General features: G+C 35.5%; 1 protein-coding gene across 1 annotated transcript in view; it reads right to left on the bottom strand.

The window, feature by feature from the left end:
* Nucleotides 1–214: 214 nt before the first annotated feature.
* The window catches only part of LOC128208725 (uncharacterized), a 102,099-nt gene continuing 88,393 nt past the window's right edge, over nt 215–13,920 (bottom strand). The window contains exons 3-6 of the mRNA XM_052912275.1: nt 11,349–11,485; nt 7,290–7,396; nt 3,843–4,008; nt 215–685 (exon numbers count right to left, since the gene is read on the bottom strand). Coding sequence (XP_052768235.1) covers nt 215–685; nt 3,843–4,008; nt 7,290–7,396; nt 11,349–11,485 — 881 coding nt within the window. The remainder of the gene's footprint in view (nt 686–3,842; nt 4,009–7,289; nt 7,397–11,348; nt 11,486–13,920) is intronic.

Raw genomic sequence — 13,920 nt, 5'->3', positions numbered from 1 at the left:
TTAATTCTGAATTAAAATTAAAATTATGCATTTTCCCAAAGTCCAAAAGGTCCTTGCCTACCTCCCAAAGCTGTGTGTAAAACACTGTAAATAAAATACTATATTCATAATTCAACAAAAAAGACTTTCAACCATTAAACAGTTATGAACAGCAATCACATGTAAAGTACAGATTATGATTGGATATTTCACGTTTAACAAGTTTCTTCCATGACTAGATTGTAATTGGCGACATATCCTGATAATGTGCCAGTGTTTCTTTGGGCTCAGCCCTGCTGTCCTGCTGCCATGAGGTACCTGTGGCCCCCTCTTGTCCCCTCTCTTGATTTCCATCCCCTTCCTGGGCCCCAATTTGCCTACTCACCCCTCCTACGGTCCCACCCCCTCCACTCGGTAAACTAGTCCTCTCTGGACACTCTGCATGCAAGCTTGTACCACAGTTTCGCATCTCACTATTATTACTACGACTTTTAACCAAGTTATAATCATCACTGGCATCAAGATTATTCTGTGAACTACTGCGACAATGTGAATGACTCTCGTCACCTTGATTGTCACATGTACAGTTGCCATTATCACTGTTATCATCGTCATGACAATCATCATCGACCTCAGAGTGACCTTGACCTTTTGTGATGCTTGTAAGGTCACCTGTACTTTCTTCAATCACTCTGTGTCCCATAGCCTGAATAAGAATAAGAATAAGAAAATGGTTATAGGAACTCTGGAGTGGTTAAGTAGAAGTTAGACTACATAAATTAAAGTCTGAATGACTAAGAATGGGCGGAGTGAGAGTAGGGACAAGCACTGCTTAATCATTAAGAATTTAATTCAGGTCATTTTACAGACTTAGAAAACAACCTCATTGGCTGACTCACTGGCTGACACATTGCCAACGCAAAATCTGATTTAAGGATTGTGTATCTGATAAGAGGCAGTGGGTGGACCTTTAACCAACCGCGAACTTAAAATTCTTTAGGATTAAGCCTAGTGCTTCATGATTGCCTATCTGCAATTTCATTGGCTGTAAATATAGGTTGTATTTTTAGAAAAAAAAAGTTGATCAACAAGTGTTTCAGCACTTGCATAACTGTTAACATGATGTCTTGATTTCAAAGTGATACTCAGTTTTATAAATAATATGACATACAATTTTTTTAATGAAAAACTCTTGACTAAATATTTATGGAAATATTAATTACAGATAAACAGATAGTTACTGTGAAATTAATAGGTGAAAAGTACAAATATTAAATGACTGGTGGGTCTTATCAAGGATCATCTTATAAGGTAGAAATACCGTGTTTTTTGCACCTTTCTTTCAAATGGAACACAGTATCCTTCATAAGAACCATTTTTTTGTGATATTAATTCACCCTTTTCAGAAAATTAAAACATTTGGATTAATTTTTGTACTGCTTTACATTGCCATGCTATTTATCAGCAGATGGTTCAGAAATTAACAGTGATCACAAGTTATCTCCCATTAAAGATCAGGCTGAATTTTCCTGTATTTGCTGACTGCGCCCTGAAAGCACTCCAGGTCGACTAGTACAACTGTAAGGCTTGCTGTTCTGTGTCTGGGTGTTTGACAATTTTATATAATGCTTATATGCCCCAGATCTAGACTTCGTTTCACTGATGTTGATGTTGATGTGCATCTAGACTCGAGGTGTACAAGCTGTGATTAAGCTCCGAGTTTTACACCATTTACCCTTCAGTATGGTAACAAACATCTTGACTGGATTTACATTTAGCCTTTGTAAACATAAATAAAACTGACCCAAGAGAATCTGTAATGTTTATTTACCGTACTTGTTTATATCTATTTCAATATTTACAAAGACGATGCATAAATGACATGCATGCATGCGCATCAGCTGCGACCAGTTGCTTACTTTATAAGTTTATATAAAATAATGTTTATTATTATTTATTATTTAATATTAAGAAGACTATGAATTAACTTGATATACATGTACCATATAAATTACTATTGCTTACTAGATACTTTTAACGACCTTTCGGAATACAGACGCCAGCAGGAAGATTGGTTCAAGAAATGAAGCTCAGTATGGTAAAGTTCTGTACATTCAAAATGTTGCAGTTATTGAAATTAGCAACTGGTACAGAAACTGCTGCGCTGAATGGATGCTGGCAAGTATGCCTGCTTGCTGGCAACCAATCAAAAGCCAGGTACTTTCAGTATCCAGCAATACTGGGAAAACTGAATGTGTGCTTTGGTCAGCACAAGCATTCCTTAAATATGACAACAGACTCGCGAAAGTTATAGTACAAAATGTTGCAAGTAGCGAGCTTATTTCATAAAAAAATATAATACAAGGTGCATTTACAAAAATAATTCATAGACTATAATAAGGTTAAACATATGGCAATATATATATAAGTGTGCCAGACTTCCGTCAGCCTCAATCTGCACAATGGGTTTACAATTAGTACCCAACAGGATCAACAATATCAGAAATATACACTTCAAATGAAGTATAATGTCTATTTTTAACAGAGACATAAACGAACAATTCATGACAGTTAAAGCAATTCATTAAACTTTGTTAAGTAAAACAAAATTAATATTCATCAACTGAAGTTAGTGCGCTGTAACCAGCAGTAAAAATGGCCGATGCTGTCAAAATATTAGAGTTTCTCTCTTCATTTTTTTTTAGTCAAAACTAGAAATGTGTCCATAGGACACGGATGCCCCCACTTCGATTTTTTGTCACAGAAAATAAGCCATAATGATTATTCAGGATAATCTGAGGGCCCTAACTCCTAAATGATTAAAGCGATTTCCATGGCTATCGAACTTTATCAAGATATTATGGTCACAAACATGTGTTAAAAGTTTGGTGAGGATTGGACAAACAGTTTTCAAGAATTAGATCGGAAACAATCTTCGGGACGTATTTTTCAAGTCTTTTTTTGCAAATAAAGGGCCGTAACTCCTAAATGACAAAAGCGATTTCCATGGCTATCGAACTTGATCAAGATATTATGGTCACAATCATGTATGTAAAGTTTGGTGAGGATTGGACACATACTTTTCAAGAATTAGATTGGAAACATATATTTTTGAAGTATTTTTGGCAAAAAAGGGCCGTAACTCCTAAATGACTAAAGCGATTTCCATGACTATCGAACTTGATCAAGATATTATGGTCACACACATGTGTTTAAAGTTTGGTGAGGATTGGACAAACGGTTTTCAAGAATTAGATCGGAAACAATCTTCGGGAATTTTTGGCAAAAAAGGGCCGTTACTCCTAAATGACTAAAGCGATTTCCATGACTATCGAACTTGATCAAGATATTATGGTCACAAACATGTGTTTAAAGTTTGGTGTGGATTGGACAAACGGTTTTCAAGAATTAGATCGGAAACAATCTTCGGGACGTACGTACGTACGTACGTACGTACGTACGTACGGACAAGGGCAACCCTATATGCCGCCACTTTGTGGGGGCATAAAAAGGGAAAATCACTCAATTACTATTAATGCCAAAGTTGTGTGCCTCTTTGTACTTCAGTGTATTGTCTCTTTCAACATGTGACCAAGTTTCATTTGTATACCGTAAACAGTATTGAGTAATGACCACCATTACTATGTTTATATGATGACCGCAACAAAACCAAGGCTATGCCAATGGTTCAACTTTAATTCTTTGAAATGATTTAGTAAATAACTATATTATCGTAGTTCAATTTATATATTTTTTTTACCTGATTTTTTTTCCCGATGAAGGCTTTTGCACCAAATGTCACATGATACCGAACAATAATATTTCATAAACATTCAAAAGAAATCTTTATCCACATATTTCACCTGATAATATGGGGGCGGGAGTTCCCCATCCCCGGTGTTAATGATGACGTCGCTAGAGGACTCAGGCCCACCGTCGCCTGATACTTCTGTGTTGTAATCCACATCCTCCATACACATATCTGCTGTAGCCTCATGGTAGCACGGCAACTGGTCACAGTCACTCAACCTACAGAATAAAGGCCATGAGTACAAACAGTCCATTTCACAGTGATTATGTCAACTAGCAGAACCGTGCACGTGTAGATTACACGTACAGCCGGGAAAACTTGTTTATGTTATCAGTGTTTTCAATGCCCTAATCCATCTTACTTTTCATAATTGTATGCATGAATATAGTAACAAACAGCTTTTGTAAATACTTGTTTCAATATTTGAACCTATTTTAAACTATATGCTTTATTTCCAGGACACAAGCTCATCGCTATGTTTTGATATGTAATGAATGTTTGTTATTCATGTCGGAGAATAGCTCATTGAGCTATTGTTTCTTGTTATCATATACCCTACTTTAAATAAAGATTTTTGTATCTTGTATCTTGTATCTTGTATCTCTCTTGTCTCAAAACACAATCTAGACTCAGACTCAGAAAAGGCTTCAAAAGCATTTATATGAAGGAACAGAAAATCATCTTTGCTCTCTAAATTCAATGACAACCATTATCTGCGGTTAAGAGAGATTGTCATGGCTGATGAAACATGGCTCAATTTTTTTTTTATCCCGCATCCAAGATAATAACAAAATGTGGATGGATTAAAATAATGAGTGTCCTGTGAAAGCTAGGCGTAAGAGTCCAAGTAACCTGTTTACTGCAGTGTGACAGGCATATTTCATAGGAATCATGTTATCTCTTGGTGTTATTGACCACTATCATACCATGCGCAAATTTACGGTACCACAAAACGCTGTGTCAAGATGTTGCAGAATAATGCACCAACGCATCGCTTTGCCATTGTTACAGAATATTTGCAACAGCACAGTAGCTAGATTTTGCACCAGCCTTGACATCATCACCTTGTGATCTCTGGTTGTATCCCCACATCAAGTCACAGCATCATTTGAAGTGTATCAAAAGTTATCAAAGTTTGCAAAGGCATTTTAAGACTGGATTTCATGGCTAAATCAAAGCGCGAGGCGCTGAAAGACTATCTGCAGGCAAACATGTGAGAACTTCAGCAATAATTACATTCAAGATGCACAGCTTATCACTTAAGGCGACGTATCCCTATGTATTTAAAGTCACAATCAGAGGTGTAGCCAGACTTTATCGAATGTTACGCACTAAAGGGGGAGGGTGTGGGATGGGAAATATCCCTGTAGCCGGCTGGGAGTTCGTGGGGTCTACCCAGTGGAAAACAATGGAAAATGGAATGAACATATTGAGCTCTGAGGTGTATTTGGAAGGATTAATAGGTTCGAGGCCGCCGACTTTGTAGTTACCAAGTGATTGATTTCTGCTCAGAAAGCTATCTATCACAGGGAAGCAACTTTTACTTTGGCTGCTCTTCCTTTTATTCTGATATCAATTTTTAGCTTAGCCCTCGACCTTTCATTTTTCAAATAAATGTTACATGCGTAAGTGCGTAACGCTGGCTACGCCCCTGGCAATGCATGCCCCTTTCAATCGCTTCTAAAGATTTTCAGTGCTTTGATTAGATATCATACGTTATGCAAGTTTTATGAACATACACGTTTTAACTGTTTAAGGAAAATGATTTTATTTTTACGAATAACTTTAGCAATAATTCCTATCATAATGCCCGGTGAGGGCAAACATGTGGTCAGTTAATGTATGTAGAAACTATTTTTAGAAGATCAGTCAGTTAATGTAGTTGAAACTATTTCTAGATTATCGGAAATTTTCTGTTCTAAGAATAGGAATATGATTGTGCCTTTTCAAGTATTTTTGATAAATAAATGTTTTTTTTTTATGTTTTATGTAAGTACCTGTTTAGAAATAATACTAGTGCTGTTATGAATGCTTCGCACTCTTTAATTGTGTGTTTTACAGGTTAAATCCAAACTACTTTGCTTCATCAAAAGTATGCATAACTCACTGTCGTATCAGGGCAAGTGTTAGAATAAATTGAAAGGCTAATTTCCAAAACTATGCCAAGAATACACCGGAACGAAGCTTTTACGCAAAAAAATGTAAACATCTTATTAGAAAAGAAAAAGCCTAAAACTCATAGAATGAATAGTATTTTGTTATTGTATAGCAGGAAAAGCATAGTATTTGAAGCATTAGCAACGCGAAACCTGGGATACAACTATTTTGATTTTCAGACGATCATTTTTGTTTTTTAATTCATAAAAGTAATATAAGAAATACACCCTTACAAATAAGCGTGCTTCATGGTCACACAAGGTTATAATAACAAACAAACCCTGCAGGCGATGGTACACTTGCGGTCGGTAATAATTTCTAAAACATCTTGGGCTGAACTCAGAGTGAATATCAGTATGTTACCTTCCTACCAGAGCATCTATTATTTTGACCCACACTAATCTGATAAATATAACGATCTATAAATAGTGATATTCTGCTAAAAATAAAACGCCGAAATACAGATATACAGAGCGGAAATAGCCGAACAAGCAATAACTCATACTCGGATAATCTATTTTTATGGTTTCTACGTCATTCTGCTACTAAACATAGAGCGCATTGAGACAAAAAAATGGGTTAAAACGACATGAATAGAAGTAGTTCTTTGGAGTTTGCGGTCTTAAAGACTACCAGCGCGCATGCGCAGATAGTCTAAAAAATGTGTGGATGGCATAAGGGAATACTTTGCGGGACATTCTTGCCCAAACTATAACTGTAACTTTGCTTGTGTTGCTGAAACTGATAAAACGCTCCTCAGACGCTCTATATGCTCCATCTATCAATGATAGTAAATGTAACTGAAGACTAATGTTAACCTGATTAAGGGTATGAAGATGATACATTCTGCATAACAAGAAGACTTATGTAGGTACTGAGGGATACATCTAAAACATCAAATTAAAAAGAAAACATTTCTCATGCATGTTTACAGAAAATTTCGAGAAGTAAAAGGAACAAGCAAGGAAATAAATGAAAAACAGTTATTTGACATGCCTCTTAAAGCCTTTGACTTTATTTCTTTACTTTAATTTAAGGACATCAATATTACCAGACCTAATGAGTTTCTTATTTTCAACATATAATGTACCAAATTAAATAAAAATATCAATTAGTTCCAAATAAATATTTCAAATATTTTCTAATAAATATCTCAAATCGTTTCTAATAAACGACCAACATTAAAGTTTTATACAAAGATATTGACGGTGAAAATGATACCAAGGATTTGGAAGTTGATTTTTTTTCTTTTTGTAAAAACAGACCTATTTTGAAATTCCTCATCAAGTTGTTATTAGCAACAAGAAGTGTAGGAAGATGTATGAATTACCAGGTGTAATACCTGGCCTGACAAGTGGTTTCCATGTTAGTCGTATCCATGACAACGGTCAGGGTGCCGCACTCATCTTCTCGTTCTATCACCATGGAAGCCACTGTCCCAGGCTGTGCCTGAAAAATAAATAGCCATATATGGAAATGTAATGTCATATGTTAGTGAGGCCAAAGAAAAAATATTGTGTGGTTAGGGCTACAACTTGTACCAAAAAAACAGAAAGGGTAGGTCAGCTGTTTTAATGCTACTTTGCCAAGAAACATATAAGAAATGTTATCATTTATTTCACTATCTCTGGTGGAAACTGCTATCTATGTGACGTCTAGTTATCATTAAACAAGTTCAGTGTAAACAACAGCTATGCCAGAGTGTGATTTATACTTCTGCACTCCCAAGTGTCAGGAATAATGCCTGGAAAGAACAATTAAAGACATAGTGGAGCATGTTTCATTAAAGGTCACAGAGCATAGAGACATGGGGAAATATTGGTACTGTTATGTAAAACAAACTGTCACCAGTAAAGCTTTTATACAAAAATGTACTAAGTTCAGAAGGTTGCTGTGACCTTGACAACGAAGTTAGGAACACAGGTCTTGTCACATCACATCCTCATACTATGGCAGTCTGCTGACTTCTGCCAATTAATTTTACAATCCATCACCATGAACTATTTTCAGTATAAGGCTTATAAACCAAGACATACTGAATCCAATAGGTTGCTGTGACCCCGCCATTTAAAGTATGGACATGAGTCTTGTGTGCCACAGATCCTTCTGCTAAATTATTTTAAAATCCCACCATGAATGAGAGAGATTGATTTGACAAAGATATGATGGACTGACTGCCCATACTTAGTTCAGAAGCTTGCTGTGACCTTGACCTTGAGGGTTTGGAGACAGGTCCTGTGCCTGGTACATTCTCATGCTGTGGTGGTCACTTCTGCAAATCAATTTTAAAATCGAACCATCAAAGATGATATGGACAGGACCAAAAATTGGACAGACCCGCTGACCATACCAAGTTCAGAAGGTTACTGTGACCTTGATTTTGGATAGGGACTCAGATTTTGTGCGCGACACATCCTTATGCTGTGGTGTTCCCTTATGCCAATAAGTTTCAAATCCAACCATGAAAGAAGAAATGGATCAGATAAAAACACGACAAACCAATCCCCAGGCGGAAGGATGAGACGACAAGTGTGATTCCTATATAGCTCCCACTTCTCTTTGTGAAACTAGTACAATAAAGATTCTGAGCTTGTATGAATAAAGATAACAAAATGTAAATTTATAACACATAATAAGACTAGCTAAAGAAAAAAGTCAATGTGTATCAGAAATTTACTGTTAAATCCCATTTGTCATAGCCTAATGTCTGGAATGGGTACATTCAACAGATGAATGGACTTAATGAAGACCACACTCATCAGCCATCGTACATACAGTCGAAACTCGATGGCTCGATATTCTAGGGACCGGCCAAAGTACTTCGAGCCTCGAGAATATCGAGCCAAGCGGGATTGCTTACAGAATTTTTCATTTGTTACATAAAGTCTTATTACCTCGTTTGTTATTGGCTACGCTATCTCCGCAAGAGAAGGAAGAGTATTTATTGGGCATAGTTACGCACCCTAAATTACGTAATATGACTTATTCGATTATTAGAAAATATCATTTTATTTTTTATTTATAATAAAAAATACATTTATGCGAAAACAAGCAATTGTAAACAGTGGGTAACACAACCATAGCTTAAAAGTTATATCAAAATGCATAGTAATTTAGGGATGGATAACAATTAGAGACATAACTTAAAGTGATGGCATGTTTATTCAAACTGTTAAACCATTTAAATTCGATAATAATTATAATATTAGTCAAGCAATTCTAAGCGATTAGCGCATTGTGCTAAATGAAGCCAATCAAACAAATCAAGGCGTGAGATTCTTAACTGAACCCGCGAAAATGACATCAACCCAAGCAACCAAATCAAAGTGTGAAATTCTTGTTTGGGACCGCGAAAACGACTTCGAGCGTGGAGAAATATCGACCCTCAAGATATCGAATCATCCGAACGAAATTTATATGAACAAAGAGTAAATAAAAATCGGTCCTTTTAATTTGGTTCGAGCCAACGAGGATATCGAGCCATGAGATATCGAGCCAACGAGTTTCGACTGTATCTATAATTTTTTTAATGAAAATTTGAATTCCTTTAGAGATGTATAATAGTCCAAACAAAAGTTATCTAATAAGATTATGTGACTACTCCTCAATATCCACCTTAGGCCTTCTCCTCCTATAATTATGTCAAGCCTTCCGAAGACATTTTTCAAATCTCTAATTTCCCATTAAATGATTTTCAGCTGAAACATACTGTACAAGCTCTCAGAAACCAATTCTCAACAAGACAAATATATCAATACATCAAAACATGACAAGAAGGTAATGAAGCCATACATGGTAATAATGGCTTAGGGCATAAAAATTAATATGTTTGTTTTCACCAACCCGACTCATTTTTCCTCACGACCTAAACTTTGTTTGCCTTATAGTGTTGGTTCTTTTTCGTAATTTAAAAAAAAAAGTCCATCTTTTGGGTGAAGTATTAAGTGGCCACCTTTGGGAAAATGTCAAAGTGGCTGCTTAAGACAGGTGGCCACTAAATCCAGGTTGGAAATTTTAGCCACTTTAGCTTTGTTTAAACAGAGGTCAATTTAGTGGAATCTGTTTCTTTTTTCAGTTAACCAAGGGTATTAACTCAACAAAATTATTTTGCCATTGTAAACTTGTGCAAAAATTTCATGTTGATATCTTTAAATGACAAAATTTAGGTTTACCCATAGATGTAATTCCTTATCTTTTATTTAAACACATTATTATGTTTAACTGGTTTAACTTTAATGGTATTTGCTCATGTTTTCAGACCAAAAAATATTTTTTCCGTTAATGCATCTGAAAACACTTATATTATAATTGTTTTACTCCATGTGGCTTACTCTAAGAGGGTTGCGAACCCCGTTAAAGTAAAGGAAAATTAGAAAAGCGAAGACTTATCCACAAGGCCACAGGAACTTGTAACAAAGTGGAAGATATTTTGACAATTTATCAATACATTGATTACATCACATGATAATGTGAATCAACCTATTATGCAACAACAAAGCTGTAATTCAGTGATTATTAGTGTTGTTAACGCTAATGGAAAATGTGGTCTTCAAAGACAAGAAAATATCATCATTTAATGAAGGTTTCAAGCTTTTTGTATCTTAGTTTTAACACTCCTCATGATTGCCACACTTTATTTCATCACACAAAAAAGTGCATGGGTGAGTACCTTTAATGATAAAAACAACAACAAACATGTTCAGATCAAACAAGAGGCCCACGAGGGCCTTTGTACTACTAGCATAAATGTTTGGCAATATCATGAACTCACATTCGAAGGGAAGCAATCAGGGAACTGTGTTTCACCAAGGGCAAGTTCCACTACAATAACACACAAATCTCTGTATAAAGTTGTTTCTCTTAGAAAATTATTTGCTTTAGGGCAAAAACTACAACAATAATACACACATCTCTGTACAAAGTTGTCTCTGTTTGAAAATAATTTGCTTTAGGCAAAAACAATTCTACAATGATACACAACTCTCTGATCAAAGTTGTCAACCTTAGAATATACTGCAGCATTTCAAGGGACATAATCCAGTCATACATTGTCTAAACTGGCTGTTTTAAGAAATGAACCAAGCTCTCATGGATATCTAACTACATTTAAACACAGTTAATCTGAAATAGGAACCCAGATAAAAAAAAACGATATGACAGCATTCACGAATTATACATGACATAAAATATTAAATCGTGAAGATGTCATTCTTGAGCAAGCCCTAACTGAGCTTCAATATCACCTCAAGCTGATGCCTGAATGCTATCACAGTATGGTGTGCAACTGCAATCTGATCTTTTGTCAGCAGTCTTATATCAATGGTTTCCGATATTTACGTAAATATAAGGCTCATTCAAAATCATAAAATAAAAAAGTTATCATACAGCCCATATACCTCACCTGAACAGAGGGGTCATGACCTTTCCTGCCACCGGCTATCAGGTAGAGGCGTAGAGCGTACAGACCAATCAGAACAGCCACTGCAATCATTAGCATTCCCAGCAGTGTGACCCCGGAACCAAAAATGTCGACAAAGCCTGGAACATCAAGGAGAAGTATATTTTAGACAAAGTGACGCCATACAAAATTGATTATCAATTTAGCGTCAGGTTTCATTTTCAAACCTACTGTTCTAGCACGAAAAAACTGAAGAATAGTGAAATAAACAAGCATATTATCTTTTTAAATTCATGTAACCCGAGTTATATATATATATATCAAAACTATTTTAATGGTTTGTTACAATCTTCTTAACATATTTCCCTTCTTTATCAGCTTCATAAATGCATTTCCTTTCCAAAAGTTTGAAAACTAATATTTCTCTTTTCTTTTCTTTTTTGAAGGCCTAACACAGACATTTTACATATAAATTTGTTTGTACAAATACCAGCTGAAGAAACATAAAAAATCCCAAGGGAACTATTCTATCCTTGTTTTAAAAATACTGTTGTTTGCTTCTCATCAAGCCTAGTTTCCATTTACAGGACGGAAACAAAATACATCTTTCACTTATCAGCTTAAAATTACAAAGACAATAAATTTTCATTATTTTGTTCAAAGTAATTTCATTCTGAGAAGAAAAACAAAAAGAAAATAAATCTTGTAATTCTTGTGGATAATTGAGGATAATTTCAGATATTTCAACACAACCAAAAGGAGATGGTTGTTTTTGGTATAACAAAACCAGATGTCTTCCTTGGAGCCAGACAAAACCTGCCATGTCATTTTTGTCTTGCTGGACAAAACCTCCCACATCAATTTGACATGGTGTATGGAACATCCCATCCTGGATATTATATCCTATAAATGTTTGTCAGTATAGACACACTTTTATCACCACAACACACTTAAGGTAGTTTTCCGCAAATGATAAAATTATTTATAGATGTAAATGAGTGTCTCATTATTGATTGGCTTTGAATGTCAACATGACCTGGGATGTTTTGACCACAATGTCAAAATGACCTGGAATGTTTTGTCCACCATGTCAAAATGACCTTGGATGTTTTGACCACAATGTCAAAATGACCTGGGATGTTTTGTTCACCATGTCAAAATGACCTGGGATGTTTTGTCCACCATGTCAAAATGACCTGGGATGTTTTGTCCACCATGTCAAAATGACCCGGGATGTTTTGTCCACCATGTGAAAATGACATGGAATGTTTTGTCCTATATTTGTCTCCGTAAAAAAACAATCTACAACATTTGATATTTTGAGATATGAAGTGGTCTTTGGTTTTTGAGGAAGTCATCATTTTACCCAAGTAAATGAAAATGGGTTTAAAAGATATGAAGCCAATATGAAAACAATGACTCGAACCTATGACCTTGAACTGTGTCATTGACCTTGAGCAAGCGCACAGGGTGTATCAGTTCTGCATGTGGTGTAAATGTTGTTAACATGTTACCCAAGCTTTATGAAAATCTTTCAAGTGGTTTAGGAGATATGGATTGGACAAGAAATTGAAGACTCAATCCTATGACCTTGAACTACATCATTCACCTTAAGCCAGTGCACCAGGTGTTTTGTTTATGCATGTAGTGTAAATGTTGTTTACATTTTACCCAAGCTTTATAAAAATACTTTAAGTGGTTTAGGAGGTATGGATCAGACATCAGAAATCCATGATTTGAGCCAATGAGCTTTTACTGTGACCTTTACCTTGAGCCTGTGCTGTGTGCCAGTAACGTGGGTTCTGCATATTGCCTCGATATTGTGTGCATGAAAATTCTTCAAGGTATTTAAGAGATATGGAGCTTACACTAAATATATGGCTCAAAATTCTGACGTTAAACTGTGACCTTGACCTGGCGCTACTGTAATGTGGGTTCGGCATGAATAAGAGATTCCCTTGAATTATTATTTTTTCCTTCCACAAAGGAACTAAGCAGCTGTAACAAGCTGTTGCATGTGTTTCACAAAATTAAGGCTGAAGTTTCAGCTAAAGTTGATCTAATTTGTCACAATTCTTATCATAATTATTTTTCATTGTGCTTTGCAGGGCTGGGGTTCTAAGGCAAAATTTCATTTAAAGATCATAAAAAAAGTCCTAACTTTGATAATCTTAAATCTGCATATACGTCATCAACAGCAACAAGTTGATTTATAAATATTGGCGAGAATTCAATTAAACAACCTTTAGAAAATGTGGGCGTGTGAGCAATAAGCCTTTGACCAAACACGCGTATCATTCACGTGTGTCAGTACATTAGGCCTTAAAAAATATGTTTGATTCCAGTTCCATGCCCCCCCCAAAAAAGGGTAGGTAGGTCGGGAAAAAAGTATCAGCCATTTTTTTCTTGATATTTTTCTGTTACCTAAAACTATACAATGTAGGATAATTGCTATAGAGCATTCATTCACTCAGAATAAGCATTGCTGGTATTGTTTAAAGCCGAAAATATCTTTTTTTAACTTTAAATATATTGAAATCACACAAATGAGAAAATATATTTCATAGGACAATAA

This window comes from Mya arenaria, chromosome 11, assembly GCF_026914265.1.
Source record: "Mya arenaria isolate MELC-2E11 chromosome 11, ASM2691426v1".
Taxonomy (NCBI): Eukaryota; Metazoa; Mollusca; class Bivalvia; order Myida; family Myidae; genus Mya; species Mya arenaria.
Note: the sequence above shows the minus strand (reverse complement) of the source record. Positions and strands in the feature narration are given on the sequence as shown.